This window comes from Canis lupus, chromosome 1, assembly GCF_011100685.1.
Source record: "Canis lupus familiaris isolate Mischka breed German Shepherd chromosome 1, alternate assembly UU_Cfam_GSD_1.0, whole genome shotgun sequence".
Taxonomy (NCBI): Eukaryota; Metazoa; Chordata; class Mammalia; order Carnivora; family Canidae; genus Canis; species Canis lupus.
The window spans coordinates 6,138,932-6,163,674 of NC_049222.1; the positions used below are offsets into that span (position 1 = coordinate 6,138,932).

At 39.6% G+C, this 24,743-nt stretch overlaps 1 protein-coding gene across 11 annotated transcripts in view; it reads left to right on the forward strand.

Moving 5' to 3' along the window:
- The first annotated feature begins 724 nt into the window (after positions 1-724).
- NETO1 (neuropilin and tolloid like 1) overlaps positions 725-24,743 on the forward strand; it is a 127,075-nt gene continuing 103,056 nt past the window's right edge. For 8 of the 11 annotated variants that reach the window (XR_005353323.1, XM_038525797.1, XM_038525798.1 and 5 more), the window contains exons 1-4: positions 746-1,070; positions 3,034-3,087; positions 3,321-3,458; positions 10,065-10,313. Coding sequence is in view for 8 of the 11 variants with exons in the window: in XM_038525797.1 (XP_038381725.1) it covers positions 1,043-1,070; positions 3,034-3,087; positions 3,321-3,458; positions 10,065-10,313 (469 nt within the window). In the remaining 3 variants the exon portion in view is untranslated. Of the gene's footprint in view, positions 1,071-3,033; positions 3,088-3,320; positions 3,459-10,064; positions 10,314-24,743 lie in introns of all 11 variants that reach the window. The other 3 variants (XR_005353324.1, XR_005353325.1, XM_038525800.1) reach the window with 3 other exon arrangements.

The following is a 24,743-nucleotide window of genomic DNA, read 5'->3' on the forward strand; positions in this document are numbered from 1 at the left end:
CCCCCCTCCCCTCCCCTCCCCCCGGGATCCGAGCGGGTGTGATGTCCTTGCAGCCGCCGCCGCCGCCCCATTCCGCCGCGCACCAGCCCCGGGGGCGCCGGCCGCGCCGCGCCGCCCAGGTTCGCCCCGGCCCCGGGCTTCCCGGAGGGTCGCGCAGCCCACGGCTATGACTCAGGCGCCCACCTGGTAACTCTGCCGTCTTCCCGCTCCTCCCTCCTCCCCCCTCCCCCCTCCCCGCCCCCTCGGCCACCCCGGTTCCCCTCCGCCACCCTCACGCCTCCTCCCAGACGCCCACCCACCCGCTCCTCTTTCCGCAAGATCGCAGAGGTGGCGCGGAGCCCGCGAGCCGATGACGGACCCCTTCCCCCTGTCTTCAATGCCTCAGCGGGAGATCCCCAAGGGCTGGCGAGAGGAGGGCTGCTGCCGGACGTCCTCCCGGAGACGCTGCTCCGACCTGCTGCTCGTGGTGTATGAAACTGGGGACTGAGCGCGCCCCAGCCGCCGCCGCCGCCGCCCGCCCCGTCGCTGCCGTCGGACTGGACTGGCCCCCGCCTCGCCGCGCCCGCCGCCCGGCCCCGGCCCCGGCCCCGGCCCCGGCCCCGGCCCCGGCCCGGCCCCGGCGCCCCAGGGCTCGCCCCGCGCCCGCCGCCGCCCGCGCGCCGGCTGCCCGCGCGTCCTCCTGACAGCTGCGGCGGCGGCGATGATGCAAAGGAGGAGGGTGATGCCGCCGGCGGTGCCGATGGTGGCGCCCGGCGCCCGGGTGTGATGCGAGCGTCATGGTGGGGATGCTGGCTTCGCGGCGGTGAGAGAGCGAGCGACGGCGACAGCGACAGCGACAGCGAGCCAGGGGCGGAGGACGCCAGGATTCGGATCTTGCTGCTGTGTGGGCTCGGCTCTCTCCCCCCTCCCTCTCCCCCCTTAATTCGGTTGTGGGTTCGCACATTTACAATCCCCCCGACTCCGTCCTCTCCCCACCACTGCAAGTCTTCCCGTCTCTAAATGGAATTCGTGGAGCGCGGAGCCTCTGGTGTAACGAACAGACATGATCTATGGACGCAGTTTGTTGCACAGTGAGTACCTTTCCCGCCGCGCGGGCCCCGCGCCGTCCCTCCTCCTCCCCCCTCCTCCCGCGTGGCCGAACGCGCAGGGAGCAGCCTCGCCGCCGCCGCCGCCGCCGCCGCCGCCCGGGCCGGCGCCTGTAAACTTTCTGGGTTGCCGCGCGGTCGCGGGAGGCGCGGGGGCGGCGCAGGACCGCGTCCTCCGTGCGCCCGACGGCCTGGGGCGGGGGCGAGCACGTGCGGGAGCGGCGGCGAGGGGGCCCGGGCGCGGGCGGCGGGCGCGGGCGGCAGGGGCGGGCGGCAGGGGCGGGCGCGCGGGCTGAGTCCTCCCGCGGGGCCTCCCGAGCGCCGCCGGCCCGGGGTTCACCCCAGGAGGGACTCTCGGGCGCCTGCGGGAGGACGAGCGCCCGCGCCCGCGCCCGCGCCGGGGGCCCCGAGACCTCGGGTGTCGCGCCGCGGGGTGCGTGGGGGCGCGTGCGGCGGGGCGGAAAATGGCCTCGGAAGGCTGCAAAGGAAAAGGCAGCGCGAGGCAACGAGTGCTGGAGATTTCACGTTAAAAAGCTAGGATTCCAGCGTGAGTCCTGTGCCACGCGGCTCAAAGTCCGGCTTTGTGGATGCGCTCGTCGTAGTACGTGTTTCCGCGTGTGATTCCATCAAAACAGGAAAAGCAGAGTAAAGACAGCACCGCGCGTACGTCCTCGTACTGACGGCCGTGTACCTGTGTGCTCGTGTGTGTCTAGAACCATGGCAAGTTAAAATAAGATTTTATTTTATTGATTATTATTATTATTATTATTATTATTATTATTTGCCTGTTTAAACCACCGCCACGGCCAGTGTGATCTAAAAGCAGATGAGCAGGCAGGAGTACAGATACGGGAACTGATACACTTTCTCAGACATCGATAGAAAGGCCCGCATTCTTTTCTTGGAAGAATCTGAAAACAAACGCGTAAGCTCCTGCCGAGAGCTTCAGCTTGGGAAATCCTTGTGAATTATACCTTCCCTTTCCCAAATTAATTTTGAGTGGAAATATGATTACCCACCTAGTGGAATTTAGAGCTTTTAGGGAACCAAACAAATAACAAGGACAGAGTAAGAGAGGAAAAAACTAGTAATTCTGAAGACTAGCTTGTTTTATTACTTTTCTAGTTTCAGGCTCTATAAAAATGTTGAGTGAATCAAGATGTGAAAGTAAAACAGAGAAGTTCCGGTTGCGGGGGGGCTTTGCAGACTTACTCTTGTTGCAGATCATCTCTTTGGTAACTGAAAAACTGGCTCAGTAAAATCCTCAGAGAAATCACCTTTCTTACAGTAAGAGTCTATTTCTGGGTAATACTAAATATTAAGTCGAAGTTAAGGTTAGGAGGAATTAATTTCATAGCTTAGGAAGTGGTTACTTGGTGGTATAGTACCTTTTTGTAAGAAACATTTTTATAATGCTGCTTAATGCCTCCAACCCACATTTATGTTTTTCTCCTGTTCCCCTCCCCCCACCGGCCTTAAAGATTTGCCTAAGTACTTATTTTCTCAGATACAACACCACCTTAGGTCAGTCATGGAGTCCTTCCACATCCTTTGTCCTTACAGCCTTTCAGCTGGTTCACTCTTCCTTCAGAGGCCCTAGCAAAGCCATTCCCCAAGGGCAGTTTAGAAAAAATACGGGTCCTGAAGTCCTACTCTAATGTGACAAGACTAGATTACAGTATTGCCTCTGAAGTCTTGAGGTACACATATGCAGTTTTTGAGTCTCATCCATCCTTAACTTGCATTACTTCCTGGAGGGATTCCGAAATTTTCCTGATTTGTGCATTTCTAACCAGTTTTGGCATATTCTGAGTTAACGTGGAACAGTTAACAGTAATACAATTAATCTGCTTTGATATTATTTGATCCTTATGTTGTTATAGAATGTGATCATTTCAGTGTGTATTGATTGATATGACCTCTTTCTAATTTTTCTTTTCTGTTTCAGTTGTAGCAAGTTTAATCATCTTCCATTTGTCTGGGGCAACCAAGAAAGGAACAGGTGTGTTTCTTTGGGAAAATGCAGTGGAAGACCTCTAATTATTTACCTTTTCCTGTGTTCCCTGTATTCTTAATATTCCAGAATATCTGCACATTTTATAGTGTGTATAACTGATTGATTTTGACTAAGACAACATTTGAAAATTAATTTGCTAATGGATATTATAAGAATGTCCTCTCTATTTTTAGTCCTAGAGAAAACTGGATGATGGCTTCTGTTTTTATTTTTTACAGAAAAGCAAACCACCTCGGAAACTCAGAAGTCAGTGCAGTGTGGAACTTGGACAAAACATGCAGAGGGAGGTATCTTTACCTCTCCCAACTACCCCAGCAAGTACCCCCCTGACCGAGAGTGCATCTACATCATAGAAGGTAAGGGGGATAGAGCCAGGGCTGGGGAGAGCTCCAAGCCAAACCTGGCCACCTCTATGCTTTAGACGGAGAGTATTGCCTACGGACGTTACAAAAATTGGTTTTGGAGACCGTGCAGAGAAATATCTCTTAATGAATCAATAACTGTAAAATTTGGAATCAAGCTAATTATTGAAATTATTAGTAATGGGATATGAATAAGTACATTCTGGCAAATAAAAGCTAATCGATAACAGTTGATTTTGCAGTTGATTTAATTGATTTAGAATTCTAAATTAATGGAATGGATGCAGAGTTGGCATAATGTTACCTAATGTATAACGATTTTAGAAACTAGTATTTTTTGGGTGACAGTAGAAAAACCTATATATTCGTTATTTTTTCCCTTAATAATATCAAGTACAAAAATACATCTTAATGTCAAAAATAAATCTATAGTCATGTTTCCAAACAATCTGAATGATAGCTGCCTTAATTTGTGCTCACAAGTGACATTATCATACTTCAGTGCCAAAGTCAGGATTCCAAATTATGATGCTTCTTTTCATCATTTTCTTTCCTAACTCAAAAGATAAATAGTGCTGAAAAAGAGATTCATTTGCCTTTGAACATTTCCAATTTCCATTACCCTTGCGGACACCACTCGATTAAGTACAGCTTTCTAAAATGAATGATCATTTCATCTAGTGATGAAGATTTCAATATTGTTTAAGTGTTAATACCTAATAGCCCCAAACCTGCAACCCTTCTTCATCCCTCCACCCACTCAGGCAGAGACAGATTGAGCCATCTTAATGAAAAAGACAGTGTATGCTCAGTATTTATACCTAAATGAGGGGCAAGTTCATTTGGTAGATCTTTGAAAGAGAAATGCTCTCTGTTTTACTGATTCCAAGAATTCTTATCTAGAAATGATTCTTTTTCCTTTCTGTGACTTTTAAGTTAAAGATACTACCTCTCTCTTTTTTTGTGCTTGAGGGTGAACTTTTACTAAAGACACCCTGCGCTAAAAGCAGAAGGGAAAAGAAGCTTCTTTCATAAAAGGATAAAACTGAGAAATCTCAGCTCTGGCAGTTTTATTCCTCATGTGATTGATAGAAAAGGAAATTGAAATATGGAAATTCTGGCTTATACTTAGTGGTTCTTTTTACCAAGTTAATATTCCTTATCTATTATATGCATATGTGTGCGCGTGTATTATATATACATATATATATATATAAAATATATATATATACATATATATATAAAATATATATAACTCTGAAAGAACTTAGCATGTATTAGAACATTTAATCGTAGGAAGTAGGGTTTTTTTGTTGTTCTCATTTTATAGACCGAGAAATAGGCACAGAGAGGTTAAATGTCTTGCTTAAATTCACATAATTTGTGTTTTGAAGCAATGGTATTTTAGAACTTTGAATTATTAAAAAGAATAAAATCAATTAGTTCTCTCATTTAAAGGATTAATTCAGAAGCAAATCTTTGCAAATTAATTGTGCTTTCGTGTTTATAGTTATTTAGAATTAAAAAGCATCACCAGCATTTTATTTTAATATTTATGCACATATTTACATTCTTTCGTAGTTATGTCAAGGCCAAAACTTAAAGTTGTGAAGTCAATAGAATCTCCTGTTACTATTAATCATACGTCTACACTCTTTTTGAAGTACTTCCTACCAGCCACTGTTTTTTTCTTTTTCTTTTTTTTTTATTATTTTATTTATTCATTTGAGAGAGAGAGAGCATGAGAAAGAGCTGAGAGCACAAGTGGGGAGGGAGGATAGAGGCAGAGGGAAAGAGAGAAGCGGACTCTCCAATGAGCAGGATGTCTGACATGGGCTTCCATCCCAGGACCCTGAGACCATGACCTGAGTGAGCCAAAGGCAGATGCCTGACCGACTGAGTCACCCAGGTGCCCCTAGCCACTGTTTCATCCAAACATTTATTTAACAAATATTTATTGAACAACTACTAAGAAACCAGCACTCTTCTAGGTACAGTTTAGAGAGTCTTTAACAAAACAACCATGGAACTTGCCTGGGGAACTTATAATATGGTCTGAGGACCATGCCCCTTTCGTAAACAATCTAAAGGGACCCCAAATCAGCAGTATTTGGAGCAGAGAGGAGAGGAGCCTATCAGGAGGAGGAGATACTTCTGCTTAGTTTTGAAGAACTTCTGAGAGGTAATTCTCTATACAGAATGGCCTGTGCAAAAGTTTGAGATACGGTGTGATCAAGACCCATGTGTAGAAGAGGAACAAATAAGGAGGCTCATGAAGTCGACAGTCTCAGATAAAGGAAAACTTGGTTTTCTATCTACTCCAGCCATGGCAGTTTGAGCTTTGTATGATAGACAGCAGCGTGACATGGAAATAATTTAGGTGGAGAGATAATGTGTTGATATTTTGGACTGAAGCAAGAGATGTAAGCAGAAGCTTTTGTGAAAGACCATGTAAATCACAGAGAAAGCCTGAACTACACAAGTGGCGTTGGCTGTGTGTGGTGTCAAAGGAAGAAGTGAGAGGTCTTTGGGAAACTGAGTCATGAGTGATGGAATGTGGGGAGGAAAGGGAGGAAATCTCAAGACTATTCCAAAGTTTTTGGCTTGATGTATAGTTGGAATTGCTATGCCAGGTAAAGAACATGGGTGGAGAAAAAGGGTTTACAGGAAAAAATAATGAATTCCATTTTGGTGTTTATGGAGATGTCCCGTAAAGAAATAGGATACATGAGTCTTTAGCTGACGGGAGAGCTCTAGGCTAAAAATAGATATTTATAAGTCATAAATATGGATTGTTGTTGAGACTCTTGGTATGAATAAAATGATGCAGAGAGAATAGTTGGAGCACTATGTTTTAAATCTTTCAAAAAATACAGATGCTTGGGTCTGTCCCCAAGAAGTCTGGTTGAATCGGTCTTTGATGGAGCTGTGGGCCTCATATATTATAATAGCTCTCCATTGGAATTCCAGTGGCACCCAGAGCACTGTTCTAGAAGGAGCGGAAAGATGACATAGGATAGGTTTCTGAAAAACAACAGGTAAGGGTTGGGAGCATAAGGAGAAGGGTAGCAGGGACTGTGCAGGACAAACCTACAAGATGGACTGGAGGTCAGGTGAAAGATGACCTAGCATATAGTGCAGGTAACATTTCAGGAGGAAGGGAGTAGTTAAAGTACCAGTTATCACAGCAAAGAGAGATGAGGAAAAAGCAAACACATCTATTGCAGGAAGCCTTTGAGAGGCTGATGGTAACCTTAGGATTTGTGCACTCATTGCCCTCATGGGGGCAGAGGCTGGCTCACAGATGATGGAGTTGTGGGGGGTGGATATTGGTGGACCGAAGGTAGAAAGACAAATTCTCTTTGTCCTTTCTTCTTTCTGGGGGCATATTGTCATGTTTCATTATGAAAAGAGTAGCCTATTCGATAGAAAAAGGTAAATGTAAAATACAAGAAAGGTCTAAGTCATCGGTCAAGTTTCTTGAGGGCAGATAGATTCTGAGGAATGAGGGTGGAGTCCTAGTCCCAGAAATAAAGATCCCTTTCATGGATTTCAGCTTGTCCACAAATAGGAGGCAATATCTGGTACCTCTGTGCACTATTCAGGTGAAAGTACTCAGACGTTCCAGTGTGTCCAAAGACATGTTAGGAGGGGTTAAGACCTCTCAAAAAGGAACCTCAGATTTAGATACAAGATGACTTAGAGAAAATGTAGAAGCGCAAGGCAGCTGTGCATTAGTGATTGGAAAGGGAGGAAAATGTAAGTGTAGGGAGCTAAACTTAGTTTCCAGGGACTCGCATACACTATCATCCCTTTTTTAAAAAAATATTTTTTTTATTTATTCATGAGACACACAGAAAGACTCAGAGACATAGGCAGAGGGAGAAGCAGGCTCCTTGCAGGGACCCTGATGTCGGACTTGATCCCAGGACCCCAGGATCACGACCTGAGCCAGAGGCAGACACTCAACCACTGAGCCAGGCATCCCTATAATCACTTGTTTTTAATTACAACAACTCTATGACATGCTTATTTTTAAAACGTTATTTTACTGCCTTCTAAAATTCAGTTAGTGGAATTTCATGTATGAGTGTGTGTAGCTCAATGTGCTGGACCAAAGAAAGATGGACTGTCCACATTAAGTGTAGGCCTACCCAAAGCCATGATGATAGTAAGTGTTGTGAAGGAATGTTGAGAGGTTTCTTCATCCATGTTGGACAGAAGTTAAGCAACAGTGAAAATAAAGATATACATAAATGAGCTCATGTTTGATGGCCCTGCATTTCTTAATAAGGAAAAATAGATTGATATTATTGCTTAATAGAGATTTAAGTAAATTAGCAAAGGTTGCCCTCATTGCTTTACTATTCCCTAAGCCATACATTATTTACATCTAAAAAAAAAACATTCTTCATTCTGAAATTGTTTATTTTCCTCTAAAACTTATCATACTGGCTTGCCAAAGAGGAGATAACCAACCAGGCACAGTCTATAAGATTGTAATACATATAAACAATCTGCTTAACGCTAATAATAGGTCCACTTTCTTAAGCCTTTGCCTTTTTGTTATGAGACTAATAACCTCAAGGGGAAAAACATGGTTTTCCAAATAATTTCTTAGGATACTTTCCAATTTGCAGATGTTTAAAAAAATCATTGAAACATCATCAAATCTACCATTATGGTAATAGTACATTTGTTGACCTCTGTGAATATACAGTAGTGGTTGGTAAAACCATTCCTGTTTTTTTTTTTCTTTCTTTTCTTTCTTTCTTTCTTTCTTTCTTTCTTTCTTTCTTTCTTTCTTTCTTTCTTTCTTTCTTTCTTCTTTCTTTCTTTTTTTTGTAAGAGTAATAAATATCTCTTCTCAATGTCCAAAGAGTCATAAACATTTTTTAGAGATTAAAAATAATTCCTAAAAAAATAATAATAATTCCTAAAATAGTCTTGTCACATTCATTGACCTTTAATCGAATGAGCTCCGATTATTCTATAATTCTCTAAATTTCAAGTCATCATGTATCTCAATTCTCTATAAATTTTTGATATCCATGCATGCAAGGCTTTAATTTTAAAGCAATCAAGGATGATATTCAGTACATATTTAAGAACTGGTGTGGTGTGGATAGCAGTCATTCAGAATGATTACTGACCACATGGGGAGCAGACCCTGCTGTGCCAGTTTGTAACTTGCAAGTTTCTGGAGGGTGTTGGTCCCTGAAGAGGGCCACATGGCCAGGAAGCACTCAAAGGACTCAAGGCAACAGCTGTTTACTAACTAGGATAAATGTGTGCAGATATTTCGACAACTGTTATGGCTATTCTGGGGTATCCTGGCTGAAGATCAGTCTGGAGTGCCAGGATTTTGAGCTTTTTTGGACATGGCAAAGGAAGAATGCAAGGGAACTAGCAAATGCATCCATGTGGAGGTTTCTAGAGCTGCTGGCCAGCCCTATGAGGCTCTTCCTGACTCTTTAGAGAGCTATAAAAAACATTTATGAAGATAAGCTCATTTACTATTCATCCAACAGAGATTTTTTTTTTTGAGAAATCCTCAATGACAAGTACTGTACTAAATGCTGAAATAAGGTGAATAGATTTTGTCTTTAGTGAGCAGATTTAGAGGAGTGGTTCTTTTAAGCAAGATTTTCCTGCATAAAGAGGAGTTAGCAAATTGAAGATAGATACTTCAGAAAGTGGTAAAATACATGAGAGCCTGAAAGAACCTGTTGCCTTAGAAAACACAGTGTGTCTGAAGTGGCCTGAGTTTGGGCTGTGTGTGGAGTGGAGAGACCCTGGAAGTATGAGTTGTAGGATACCCATAAAGCTCCTGCAATGTCAAGTGCATTGATCATTTTCCTGTAGCTGATAGAGAGTTGCTGAATAAGTTGAAACCTGAGGGTAACATGGTAAGATTTGTGTGCTAGAAGAAGTATTCTTAATGCCCTTGGATATGCATTTGGGTCTAACCAAGACGTTTGACTGAGACTATTTGAATGTTTGGATAACTCTGTGCTGAACAATTCCTAAGTGGTTTTTTTTTTTTAATATTATTCATGAGAGAGACAGAGAGAAAGGCAGAGATACAGGCAGAGGGAGAAGCAGGCTCCCTGCAGAGAGCCTGATGCAGGACTCAATCCCAGGACCTCGGGATTATGACTTGAGCCAAAGGCAGATGCTCAACCACTGAGCCACCCACCTACCCAAAAGCCACCCATTAAGTGGTTTTTGATCTTAAAACTGGATACTTAAGAAGATATGGGAAAGGTGACAAAAAGACGTCTACTTTCTAAACCTGATGTTAGTGGTCTTTTACAAAAATACTGTGATTTATTAGGAATGTGTTAGACATCGAAATGGTCATTTTATGTCCAAATAATCTTGTGTGCAACATCATGAGTTTTAAGGAGCATCCCTAAGACATTCTTACAGAAATGTTATCCCTTAGAATGCTAAGTGTTAGAAACTTGCTTTGCACTTCCATGCATGTCATGCTCAAAGTTTGATAGAAGATGTACAGATGAAATCTGAAGTAGAATTACAAAAATCAAACTAAAGAGTAAAAAATGGCCTTCTAGATAGAATCTTTCCTTTTTTCAGCTGCCCCAAGACAGTGCATTGAACTTTACTTTGATGAAAAGTACTCTATTGAACCGTCTTGGGAGTGCAAATTTGATCATATTGAAGTTCGAGATGGACCTTTCGGATTTTCTCCAATAATTGGACGTTTTTGTGGACAACAAAATCCACCTGTAATAAAATCCAGTGGAAGATTTCTATGGATTAAATTTTTTGCTGATGGAGAGCTGGAATCTATGGGATTTTCAGCTCGATACAATTTCACACCTGGTAAGTGAGGGTTTGGTTTTTTTCTTATATTTTTTTCTTCCTTAGTTGTCTGTCTTTGTAGTACAAGAACTTTTGTAAGACAACTTCATATTTTTTCAAAGAATTTTCTAGCTCTTTTTAAAATCACATATACAGTACTTTCTCTTTTCGTTTTATAAATTCTGAATGGAAAAGAAAGTTTCCTTAAAATTTAGTCTCCACTAGAGGTGAAGTGTAGTGATTCAGGGGTCGGCATGATCGTCAGGAGCACAGTTAATTAAATGGACTTCCATTATGCTGAAATGTGTAATTTGAGAGGAAGCCTGTAATAAAGAAACTAATTACAGCATACATTGAATCCCTATAAACTTGAAAAGGCAATTGTAGTATTGTAAAATGTATCCATCAAAATAATCTTTGGAGAATTTGAATGAAAAATTCTTTTGTTCTGAAAATTATAATTTTTAAAGCAAATGGTTCTTAGTATAAAGCAGTATAATTCCTTTTTAGAAATGCAAATTCCTAAGAGTTCTGATAAAAGCAAAACTGAGATCCATAGTGGCCAAATACTCATTTACAAGGTCTGCAGAAATTATGTGTCATTATACAATTATGCATTCTATGTCAATTTTCCTTTTAACCTGCTAATATCAAAAAAGAGTCTGTGATGTTGACTGGCTCACTTGATGAGTTGTCATTTATTACAATAAAAATTGGTTATCACATTTTTGAATTGCAACATCAGGCTGAAGCGATTTGAGATTTGATGAAGTCATTTTTTTTAGTGGAAAGATGACTCAACTTACATAAAACGTGTTATTTATATGTAATTGCATATTTTTCCAGGTTGTATAAATTGTTTTACTAAGGTTATAACAGGCAATACATGAAATTGGAATATACGTAAAATTTGTTGAAGTTTCTATTCCATGTTACTGAGGTAGCAGTATAAGAGCAGGGCTCAGATGCTCGGATAAAGCACTGAAATTTTTTAAATAATTAATATAAGATTAAAGATTAATGATTCATTATGATATCATGGTTTATGTTAAGTAAATCATATATTAATGGTACCATATGTGCTAACCTTAAACATTAGGAATGTTTTCATTGTATCACTAAGAGACATCGTGGTCTTAATTATGCTTTGTTAATATTGGATTGTTCACAGAAAGCATGGGTATTTCATATTGGCGATCAAACTAACTTGACGTGTTCTGAAAAGTTGCAAACATTGGGATTCCTTTATTAGTGCTAGAGTTATAAATGGAAATATTTTTTTTTTTTCTTAACTGATACTTTCGGGTATAACCAGGACCCAGAGATAGTTCTAGGCTTTTTTATAAATTCTGTTTTCATCCTGGGATTGGAGATCATGGGAATAATGTCTAGGATTTTGTATAAAATTGTAGGGTCAACCCTATCAAATAAGGAATGCGGTTCACATTTCTAGCTTTAACGGGGAGAACATAAGTGTTGGAGCTCAGTCGGCTCTCCCAGGGTTTTAAAAAGCCACTCTGTTCCCTGTGCGATGTTCTCTGGGCCGTGTTCCTTTCGAGCCACTTTATCTGTATATAAAAGGAGACTTTATTGCCATTAACTAGTGAATCAGACAGAAACGTGAGGAAATGATTTCCATGAAATTGAGGATCAGTGATGGAGCCAGGCTTCTGTTTCCACTTAGATAAACTAGAGTAAGTACATGGAGAGGCACACACTTGGCTTATGAAGGGACAGTAGGACCATAAAAGGGAGACTTGTAAAACTTCCATGACTGCAGACATTGACGTTCCGTGGCCCATGGCCATTGCCTGAGTGGCACAATCATCTACAGCTCATTCCAGAAAGAGGCAGTATTGAGGAAGCCAATTAGTTAATGAAAGAGGAAGGGGGGTGAGGATGAAGTCATAATTTAGACAGCATTTAAGGACTAGGGAGTCAGGCAGGCTTCAGTTTAATTTGGGCTTAATTTTGATTTGGTTGTATGCTTCAAGCGGTGGTTTGGGGAAATTGAAAAGGTAGAGTTCCTGAAGTCAGCCTCATGATTTAAGCCATAAAGCACTGCTGAAATCACCAGGGCATCCCTGTGGACCGGGTATTGGAGGGGGAGACCCTGGCCACCAGGTTACTTCAAGAGCTGGACCCCACTGTGGCTGGTTTTGGAACAGATCTGGCCTCAGTCCTGACTTTCTTATTTCTTGCTTGCTGTAAACTGTGGACATAGTCCTTCATGGTCTGTGCCTCAGTATTTTAATTTATAAAATAGGGATGCTATTGACCACCACATAGGATTAATCGAAGATTGATGGCTTGCCAACCAATGCTTATTTGTGGATTTTTCACTTCCTAGGAGATCTCAACTATTGGTTGCTATTATTTTTATTTATTTGATCATGTGTTCTTTAAGAGCAAAGGGGCCTCGTTAATAGTTTATTGAGAGAATGAGTGTCCCAGAGCTTTTAGATTATAACTGCTCTTCCTCTGATTTGGGGGGCAGATGTGTAAAACTCATACCTGTAAGATGTCACTTTTCCCTGTTAGTTTGTTTAAATGGGTCTAGGCCTCCATGCGAGGGTTGTAATTATTTGTGATGGCAGCCATAAAATATGTCTGAGCAGAAATATCAGTGGGAAGGCCAGGTGATCTTTCTTATGTTTGTGAGCTTACTCCCATCTGGAATCTGGATCTTAGTCTCAGAAACTTGAAGTCAGCTTACTGAGAATATACCCACTTTTAGGAATGAATCACGTCAACCAAGCTAAAAAGCCTGAACATGCATGTAGACATGTACACATTGATACACACACACATACACACGTACACACGTGTAAACCTACATGCATTCTCAATAAGAATTCTTAGAATCACACAGCTCAGTTTTTCTTGTAAGCAAACATACATACATGGATATCAGGTTTATAATAAGATTATGTAGTGAGTGGCAATCCAAATAGTAAAACTTAATTACATAAATGCCTGTTGAGTAGCACCCAGCTAAGGTACATGATGATTCATCTCCATAGCGTGGATCATATTTTCAAGGGTGCTCTGCATCTCAGACTGCCATGGTATCAATTCTCTGTACAGCCTCTGCTTTCATCCTGTCTGACCGGGACACTAATTTGGGTCAACTCTTGTCTCAAAATTTGTTTCTATTTCTTAATACCTGAGTCTCTTTGACTTTTCTTCCTACACAACGTCAAAAAAAGCCAGCCTTTTCCTTTGAGCTCCTGTGTTCCTAGTAGCCATACTTCTGGACTGGTGGTGGATGGGAGCTAACTAACTGGAGGTCATCTGTGAATATGCCGGGTAGGAGGGCAGAGCCAGAGAAGATGCCATTGAAGCACTCTTGAAGGAGTAGTTCCTGTTTCTCCGGATACATTGGACTAGTCCTCACTTTTTATTTCATGGATTATGGTTATCTTTGGATACTGTGTCAGTTCCCTGGCCCACGAAGTGCTGATGAGTCACCTAGGGTTATAGTGGAACATGCATAAGGATTGTGAGGTTGAGCAGCAGTCAGAGAAAAATCAGCTGGGTGTAACCCTGCAATCTGCAGAGACAAAGGACAAGGGTGGGGCCTGGAAGGACTAAGGGACCCTGAGCCCTCATGGGAGGCTCCAGGGTGATGTCTGTAAGGGAACCTCTTCCTGTTTCCTGTGTAAACAGACTTGTGTTGCTGGGTCTCCTCACCAATGCACTTCCAATTCTGAGAAGAGGAATGAGTTAGAATCCCTGAAAATGGTAAAAATTACATGATGGAAAATTTGGGAGCCTACACATAATTTAATGAGAAGAGGTATAAAAATACTCATTGTGATAAAATTATATTGTTTTCTCATCTTCATAAGACAATTTTCTTTATCTTAAAGAAAGATTTAAATCAAGTGTATTGCAGAAAGATGAATAATGATTAACCTAGCTAGGTAGGGGGTAGAGGAGAATAAGGATGAGTTGAAGGGATATAGATGGAGATGGTGAAGATTTATTAGCATTTATTAATAATGCTTTCATATTTTTAAAGGATGCTACATTTTTGGTACTACTTATGTAAATATCAAAGAAGAGAAATACTATAGTCGATAATCTTTAGATGAATTTTTGGAGCAGAGGGATACCATTCATCCATTTTTTTTTAACTCAAATTGAGAATGCTTTTCAAGTAGAAAAGGATTCTCCCTTCCAGCCAGCTGCCTACATACCTCAATTTTCTTTACCACTGGAAAATATAAATGAAGGAGAAAACGTGTAACATCTGGTGTATCCCCCAGTCCAGTAGCGTTACGAGAAGCTTTATTCAATATTAAGGAAGAAAAACATCTAGGATGCTCTACTCTTGGGGAAATTAATCTTTTCAATCTCTTTATGAACAAGTATCTTTTGTTAGCCTTGTACTTTTCATCTTAGCAGAGACATTTTCTGCTAATCATAGATATATAACGTAATGTTTATGAACTCTCCCTCTTTTGATGATTTTTTTTTTTCTGAACGAGTTTTGTGAAACAATGTGTTATATACCCTATTGGAGAAATTTAACTCAAGGATTTTGCCTCAACATACCAAACAGGTGAGGTATTAATGTGCAAGTGAGTGGAGTTGTTAAATATATTGAGATTATTAGAATACTTTGTACTTAAACAGCACCTTTCATCTGAGAGCTCAAAGTGCTTTAGGAACATTCTGCCCAATTCCTAGTTTCCTGTTAGACTCCAAGCTGATTGACATCAAAGGCAGTGGAAGGGATATACTGCAGTGATTGAAATTGAGTGTTCTAAAAAGATTTCTATGCATATTAAATGAAATATATTATTTAGGTAAAATATCATCATTGACTCGATGCTATTTTAATTATCTAGCATAGTGCTTTTCTTCTTTGCCTCTGAAATGTGAAAGTATGTGCGAGTATCAACCATATTGAAAGCTCTTACATTTTCGCTTCTACATAATCAGAGTTGTGATATATGCTCTGGTGAGAGAGGGGAAAGAATGCATACATGTATCTATATCATTTTTTTTCAACAACTGAATTTTAATTTGAACTTTGCTCTAAAAGATGAAAGAATAAAAGGTTTTAAAGGCTGAAGTTGGAGGAAGGACTTTGTCTAATTACTTGTTTTTTCACATAGAAATAAAAGATTAAGTACATTGAGACAGATGGCATTGTGTCGTCTTTCTATTATCTTTACGCTGTAGATCCAAATAGTCTAACTTCAGCCCAGCAAAAGCTGTCAAAAAGAAAATGTGTGATACAAAGTCACGTTTCCTCTTCTTTTTTTTTTTTTTTACTGAGGTACAATTGACGTGTAATATTGCATTAATTTCAGATGTATAACAATAATTTGATATTTGTGTACATTGGGAAATGCTTACAAGAAGTCTTGTTTCTCCATCACCACATAAGGTTTTACATGCAATACATTATTATTGGCTGTGGTCACCGTGCCATACATTACATCCCCACGACTCATCTGTTTATGACTTGGAGATTGTACCTCTTGATCTGCTTCTCCAGTTTCACCAACCCTCCAAATTCCCTCCCATCTGGCAACCACTAACCCGTTCTTTGCATCTCTGAGTTGAGTTTTGTTTTGTTTGTACATTTGGTTTGTTCTTTGGATTCCATACGTAAGTAAACTCATACAGTATTTGACTTTCTAAGTCTGATTTACTTCAAATAGTGGTGTAGTGCCTTTAGGGTTCGTCATTGTTGTCGCAGATGGTAAGATTTCATTCTTTATATGGCTGAGTAGTATTCCAGTGTGTGTGTGTGTCTATCAGGGAATTCATTGTCTTTGTACGTATGTGTATATATTATCTTCTTTAACCGCTCATTCGTTGATGGACATTTGAGTTGTTTCCACATCTTGCCTGTTGTAAGCAAGGCTGCAATGAACATAGAGTTCATTGTGTATGTTTTTCAATTAGTGCGTTTGTTTTCTTTGAATAAATACCCAGAGGTAGAATTGCTAGATCATATGATAGCTGTATTTTTAGTTTTTTAAGAAACCTCCATATTGTTTTCCACAGTGGCTGCACCAAGTTATAGTGCACCAATAGTGCACAAGGGGTCCCTTTTCTTTTTTTTAAGGGGTCCCTTTTCGATGCGTTCTTGCCAACAGTTGTTATTTCTTGTCTTTTTGACAAGATCTATTCTTGGAGATATGAGATGATGTCTTACTGTGGTTTTGATTTGCATTTACCTCTGACGATGGGACGTTGAACATCTTTTCATGTGCCTGTTGGTCATTAGTATGTCTTCTTTGGAAAAAATGTCTATTCAGATCCTCTGCCGTTTAAAAAATTAGGTTGTTTTTTGTTATTGAGTTGTATGATTTCTTTAAATATTTGGGTTATATCAGAAATATATCATCAGAAATGTGATTTGAAAATGTCTTCTCCCATTCCATAGCTTGCCTTTTTGTTTTGTTGATGGTTTGTTTTACTGTGCAGAAGCTTTTTAGTGTGATATAATTCCATTTGTTTATTTTTCCATGTGTTACCATTACCTTTAGAGTCAGAGCCAAAAAAGTATTGCCAAGAATGATGTCAAGGGGCTTACTACCTATGTTTTATTCTAGGAAGTTGTGTGATTTCTGGTCATATATTCAAATCTTTAATCCATTTTGAATTAATTTTTGTGTCTAGTGTAAGATAGTGGGCCAGTTGCATTCTTTTCTGTGTGACTCTCCAGTTTTCCCAACACCATTTATTGAAGACACTGCCTTTTCCCCATTGTATGTTCTTGCCTCTGCTATAAATTAATTGACTGTATATGTGTGAGTTTATTTCTGGGCTCTCTGTTCTTCTGTTAATCTCTGTGTCTGTTTTTATGCCAATACTATGCTGTTTTGATTACTCTTTCTTTGTAATGTAGTCTGAAATTAAGCACAGCAATGCCTTAATCATTGTTCTTATTCTTAATATTGCTTTGGATATTTGGGACCTTTTGCGGTTCATACAGATTTTTGGATTATTTGTTTTATTTCTCTGAAAAATGCCAATGAGATTTTGGTATGGAATGCATTGAGTCTATAGGTTATCTTGGATATTATGGATATTTTAACAATATAAATTATTCCAATCCATGAGCACAGAATATCTTTACATTTATTTGTATCTTCTTCAATTTCTTTCATCAATGTCTTGTAGTTTTCAGTGTACAGGACTTTCACCTCCTTGGATGAATTAATTCCTAGGGTTTTTATTGAAGCAATTGTAAATGAGGTTGTTTTCTTAATTTAAGAATTTTCTTGATCCTTAACTATCCTAATTGATAGTTTTTTTTGTTAGTATATAAAAAGACAACAGAATTTTGTTATTGATTTGGATTCATTTAATAGTTCTAACAGTTTTTTTGTGGAGTCTTTAGCATTTTCTGTATGTAGAATTACGTTGTCCTCCAGTAGTGACAGTTTCACTTCTTCCTTTCTAATTTGGATGCCTTTTATTTCTTTTTCTTGATCCGGCTAAGACTTCCAACATTATGTTGAATAAAAATGGCAAGAGTGGGCATTCTTGTCTTGTTCCTAATCTTAGAGGAAAAGCTTTTGGCTTTCACCATTAAGTATGATGTTAGCTGTGGGTTTGTTATAGATGTCCTTTATTATGTTGATTTACATTCCCTCTATACCTGCTTTGTTGAGTTTTTATCGTGAGTGTTGAGTTTTGTCAAATGCTTTTTCTGCATCTATATTTGAGTTGATCATGTAATTTTTATCCTTCATTTTGTTAATGTGGTATATTATGTGAATAAATTTGTCGACATTGAACTATCCTTACATACCTTGAATAAATCCCAGTTGATCCTGGTGTATGTATATTAATCATTTTTACTGAATTCAGTTCGCTAATATTTTATTGAGGATTTTTGCCTCTCTGTTCATCAAGGGTAATGGCCTTTTCTTTTCTTTTCTTTTCTTTTCTTTTCTTTTCTTTTCTTTCTTTCTTTCTTTCTTTCTTTCTTTCTTTCTTTCTTTCTCTCTCTCTCTCTCTCTCTCTCTCTCTTTCTTTCTTTCTTTCTTTTCTCTCGTTTTGTGATGTTCTTGTCTGATTTTGGTTTCAGGGTAATGCTGACCCCATAAAATGGGTTTGTAAGTATTTCCTCCTTTTCAATTTTTTCGACAAGTTTTAGAATGATAACTATTAAAATTTTCTTTGAATGTTTGGTAGAATTCACTGTGAAGCCATCTGATCTTGTATTTTTCTTTTTGAGACGGTTTTGATTATTCTATCTCCCTGCTAGCAAATGGTCTATACAGATTTTCTACTTCATGATTCAGTCTTGGAAGACTGTATGTTTCTAGGAATTTATCCATTTCTTCTAGGTCGTCCAATTTGTTGGTGTATGATTGTTCATGGTAGCTTCTTATGATCTTTTGTATTCCTTTGGTCACTTGTAACCTCTCTTTCATTTCACATTTTATTTATTTAAGTCCTCACTCCTTTTCCTTTGTGGGTGTAGCTATAAGTTTATCAGTTTTGTTTATCTTTTCAAAAAAAAAAACCCAGCTCTTTGAAGCCATTTACCTTTCTTCTTGTCTTTTTAGTCTTTATTTCATTCTTTTCACTCTGATTTTATTGTTTCTTGCAGTCTACTAACTTTGGGCTTTATTTGTTTCTCTTTTCCTAGTTCCATGGGTGTAAAGTTAGATTATTTATTTGAGTTTTTCTCTTGTTTCTTGAGATAGGCCTGTGAGCTCTTAGAACTACTTTTGCTGCATCCCGTTGATTTTGGTATGTTGTATTTTCATTTGTCTCAAGGTATTTTTAATTTCTTTTTTAATGTATTCATTGATTAATTAGTTGGTCAGCAGAATGTTGTTTAATCACCACATATTTGTGATTTTCCCAGGTTCCTTTTTTGTCATTGATTTTCAGTTTCACACATTTTTGGTCAGAAAAGATGCTTGACATGTTTTTAATCTTCTTAAATTTATTGAGACTAGTTTTGTAGTTCCTCTCTCTTTTTTCTCTTGCTTTCTTCAGTTGTAGTTTGATGTCTTTCTTTGGTGTTATGTTTAGATTCCACTCTTAGTATCTTTTGTGTATCTACAGGTTTTTGCTTTGTAGGTACCATGAAGCTTATCAGTTCACATATACTAGTCTATTATAAGTTGATAAAAATATTTTTATAAAGATTTTACTTATGTACTTTAGAGTGAGAGTGTGAGCAGAGAGGAGCAGAGGAGGAGGGGGATGGAGATAATCTCCTGCAGACTCCCTGCTGAGCACAGAGCCCTGTGTGGGATTTGATCCCACAACCCTGAGATGGTGATCTGAGCCAAAATCAAGAGTCGGTTATTTAACCAACTGAGCCATCCAGGCATCCGGCAAGTTAAGTTTGAATGCATTCTAAAACTGTATGTATATACCTTTCATTATGTTTTATGTTTTTGATGTCCGCTTTTACACCTTTTTATTTTGTGTATCCCTTAACTAATTGTTTTAGTTATGGTTATTTTTATTTTTGCTACTTTTGTCTTTTAACCTTCATGCTAGCTTTTATAAATAGTTAAATCCACTATCTTTATTATGTATTTCCTTTTACCAATGAGATTTTTACTTTCATATGCTTTCTTGCTACCAATCAATGCTATTTCTTTTCAGCTTAGAGTAGTTCTCATGATGTATAGCTCATACATCATACTTAATGGTGAAAAGCCAAAAGCTTTACCTCTAAGATTAGGAACAAGACAAGAATGCCCACTCTTGCCATTTCTTATAAGGCCAATTTAATGGTGGTGAACTCTTTTAGTTTTTAAGAAAAACTTAACTCTCCTTCAATTAAGAATGATAACCTTGCTGGATGGAATATTCATCGTTAAAAACATTTTTTGCTTTCAATACTTTGAAAACATCATGACACTGTCGTCTGGTCTTCAGAGTTTCTGCTGAAAAATCTGCTGGTGGTTTCCTGGACATTCTCTTTTTTTCTTTTTCTTTTTTTTTTTTTTTTTTTAAGATTTTATTTATTTATTCATGAGCGACACAGAGAGAGAGAGAGAGAGGCAGAGACACAGGCAGAGGGAGAAGCAGGCTCCATGCAGGGAGCCCAACGTGGGACTCGATCCCGGGTTTCCAAGATCATGCCCTGGGCTGCAGGCTGCGCCAAACTGCTGTGCCACTGGGGCTGCCCTGGACTTTCTCTTATATGTAACAATTTTTTTCTTTTTTTTTTTAAGATTTTATTTATTTATTTGAGAGAGAACGATCACGAGCAGGGGGAAGGGTAGAGTGAGAAGCAGACTCCCAGCTGAGCAGGAAATCCGATGCAGGACTCGATCCCAAAACCCTGGGATCATAACCTAAGCTGAAGACAGGCACTTAACTGACTGAGCCACCCAGGTGCCCAAAAGTTGTTTTTTTCTTGCTGCTTTTAAGATTCTTTCTTATCTTTAACTCTTGGCATTTAACTATAATGTGTTATGCTGTAGGTCTGTTTGGGATTATCTTATTTGGAATTCTCTAGGATTCCTGGACGTGGATGTTTGTTTCTTACAACCCTTTGCGTCTCTGTATGTAAGCCCCATTGGTTTTTAAAGCCAAAATTTTTTTAAAGATTTTATTTATTTATTCATGAGAGGCATAAAGAGAAGGAGAAGGGCAGAGACATAGGCAGTGGGAAAAGCAGGCTCCCCACAAGGAGCTCAATGTGGGACTCTATCCCAGACTGTGGGATCACACCCTGAGCCAAAGGCAGATGCTCAACCACTGAGCCACCCAGGCATCCCAACCCAAAATTTTTGAAGACTCATCACTCCAGTGCAGGTCTCATGAGTTAGAATGCCTGATGTAGGGCTCAGACTTCTTGTTCCTCAGTAATATATTCTGTATGTGTGAGATTCTTCCCACTTCACCTGCTTGGCAAAATCGTGTCTCTGCTTCTTCTCACCTCTTAATATCCTTTGTTGTAGAGGAGCTATTTGGATAGTTTTCTGGTCTTTTTCAGAGAAGATTGTTCTATATCTAACGGTGGAATTGATGTATCCATGGGGTAGTTGAGTTCAGGGTCTTCATATGCTACCATCTTGAACCCCCTCTCACATTTCTTTTGGGGGCTTAGTTTTTAAGAAATAAAATAAAAAATTTGAGAGTCATAGCAGGAACAAAATTATGAGTGTGTAATGGACACTGACATATTCATGTGAGGGCAGTTTTGTATATTCCTTACTTTCATCCACCCAGCCTGTGACTTAGTTCATCTGATCTATACAATACAGGACTTAGGGGGAGGGATGAGGAATAGAGAGACAAAATGCTATTTGGTCTTGGTGGGTGTTCAGGAGAGAAGTTGAGAGTGGGAGAGAGGATTTCCAGGATTAGCTGCCATCTGTGCAGAGAATACTGAAGGCAGTAACAAAGGAGAAGGAAGATTTTTAAGAAGTTTCCTGTACAGAAAGAATGCCTTCTTCAACTTGTTTCCTGGAGAGGCAGAGAAAAGTGTTTTTAGTTGTTTATATTTATTTAGTGGTTAATTGCTGGCACATGAGATTGATTACAGTACATTTGGGACTCGACCACATGGAGACTCAGGCATATTTCTGTTGTAGATGTGTATTTTCTTTAGATCTGAAAGAGAGCTTGGAGTTCACCTCATTCAGCCTTTTCATTTTAAAGATGAAGATACCAAAGGTCTAGATAAAATCTGCTGCCCAGGTTTATGACTCTGTGTAGAAGTTAAGTTACTGCTTGTTTATGTGTTATATAACAATTGTGCTGATACACCTTCAAAGCTTAGAGGTATGACTTTAATTACATCACACATTGCAAGCACTTTTAGTACAGTTATATTAAGAAGTTTAATTAAGGGGGCAATACTGTATCACATTTTACCATTAGCTGGCATATGAATTTAAAAATTAATCTTTTTCATGTTGTCTGAAATGTCTTTCCATTCAAAATGACCAAAGAGGTAATGATGTGGCTCCTCTCCCTCTAGTGTGTTATAAAACTCTGCCCTTTCAACCCATCGGAGCCTGAGGTGTGTGATTCATTTCCTGTTCTCAAATATCTGCTGTGATTGACATGGTCAGCTGTGTGTAAAATGTTCTTGTGACTCGAAACCTGAGGCTCATATGTGAAATACTCAAGGGAAATCTTCCATTTCTGTCTCCTGGGTCTCCCACAATTATTCCTCCTTCCTTGCACATGTCTCTGGCTTTTTCTTGTGATGCCAGTTGCTTCTGATCACCAGCACCATACTCCAGAGTTGCTATGCACGGTTGTGTACCTCAAGGACACTCAGCTGAAGGAGAAGGAAGGGCTGATCCCATTTACATTCAGATGCCCTGGGGCAGAGCTGTATCCTGAAGTCAATAGTGCTTACTAATTTGCACAAAGGTGTCTTATGGAGGAGCTGAGGGTATGCCTTTATCAATCACAATAACATCAACTCTGTACCCAGTCACACAGTAGTCCCAGCATCAAAGGGCCAGCTTCTACCCTTCACTTAGATAGTCTTAAAGAGAAATTATAGCATTTAAGCAAGAGGAACATTAAAAAACAAACCAAAAGAAAAAAATAATGCAAATGTTCTATCTTCATTGTCATGTTTTTTTTTTTTTCTGGGTATCTGGAGTCATCAAGCTTCTTGGTAAAATAATCTAGAAGGTTCTCCCGTTTAACTTACCATTGCATCCTCAAGAAGTATACATTTCATATTATAAACATTTGCTGTATTTTGCCTCAGAAAATATTACCTAATTTTAAAAAATATTATCTTTCATAGCAATTTGCATATTGTTTGAGGCCTATTGTTGTTTCATTTCTATGCAAAAAAATCAAGAAATTATCAGGAAAGCAACCCATAGTGTTTTTTCTTGACCAAAAGCGTTTCCCTGTTTTAGAATTTGTATGCCATTATAGCTACTTAAGTATAGTTCATACAACTATTCTTAAAGTGAATGCACAGAATAGCAATTTCCACTAGGCGGTATTTGCCACTACATTTATTCAACAAATGTACTGTAGAAATGCAGTATATACAAGATATAGGGATCCCTGGGTGGCGCAGCGGTTTGGCGCCTGCCTTTGGCCCAGGGCGCGATCCTAAAGACCTGGGATCGAATTCCACGTCGGGATCCCGGTGCATGGAGCCTGCTTCTCCCTCTGCCTGCCTCTGCCTCTCTCTCTCTCTCTGTGTGACTATCATAAATAAATAAAAATTTATAAAAAAAAAAACAAGATATATGTACTATATATAAACATTGTACACGATTCTGTCCTCCATACGATGAGTTTATATTTTATAAGATAGTGAAAATCAGATAGACTGTAGTAAACAGAGTAATTCCTCTCCACCCTCCCCCCACCAAAACATGGTTATGACCTAATCTCTGGAATCTGTGAATATATTTCATTGCATGGTGATGGGAATTAAGATAATAGATTGTATCAAGGATGCTAATCAGATTACTTTAATGCAAGGACATTAATTTGGATCAACGGGGAGGGCCCACTGTAATCACAAAAGATCATCAGTGTGAAAGAAGGAGGCTGAAGAGTCAGTGTCAGTATGATGTAAGAAAGAATCCAATGCCACTTCTGTCCTTAAAGATGGGAGAAAGGACCATGAACCAAGGAATGTGGGGAGCCCCTAGAAACTGGAAAATGCAAAGTGGATTTTTCCCTAGAACCTGCAGAAAGGAAAAAACAACCTTGTCATCACCTGGATTTCAACCTAGTGAGAACCATTTTAGATTTCTGACATTAAGAACTGTAACATCATACATTTGTGTTGTCTAAATCATCTAAGTTTATAATAATTTGTTATAGTAGTGATAGAAACAGATACAGATTTTCCTACCTGAAAGTAGAATGCTGCTGCAAAACTCATCTAAAAAATGTGGACATGGTTTTGCAATTTGGCAGTGGGCAAAAGCTTGAAAATTTTTGAAGAGAAGCATGATAGGAAAAGCCTGTATTGCCTTAAACTGACTGTTAATAGATACATGGGTATTCACAACGTTGCCAAGGAGGACTCACGAGGAAGTGAAGAGCATTGTGTGGAAACATACATGCCTTAAATGATACATATGTCGTCATATGCAAAGTGCTGATAGAAATATGAATGGAAAGGTGCCAATTTTGAGGACTCCCAAGAAAATGAGGGACATGTATTTGGAAACAGGAGGAAAAGGAATCCTTGTTCTCAAGTCAGAAAGCTTACCAGAATTGTGTCCTGGAATTATATGGAAAGCAGAATTTTTTTTTTTAATTTTTATTTATTTATGATAGTCACAGAGAGAGAGAGAGAGAGAGGCAGAGACATAGGCAGAGGGAGAAGCAGGCTCCATGCACTGGGAGCCCGACGTGGGATTCGATCCCGGGTCTCTAGGATCGCACCCTGGGCCAATGGAGAGCAGAATTTAATGTAAGCAATGAACTTGAGTATTTAACTGAGATTTTCAAGGAAAGTATTGAAGATTCAGCCCGGTTTCTTCTTGATGCTTT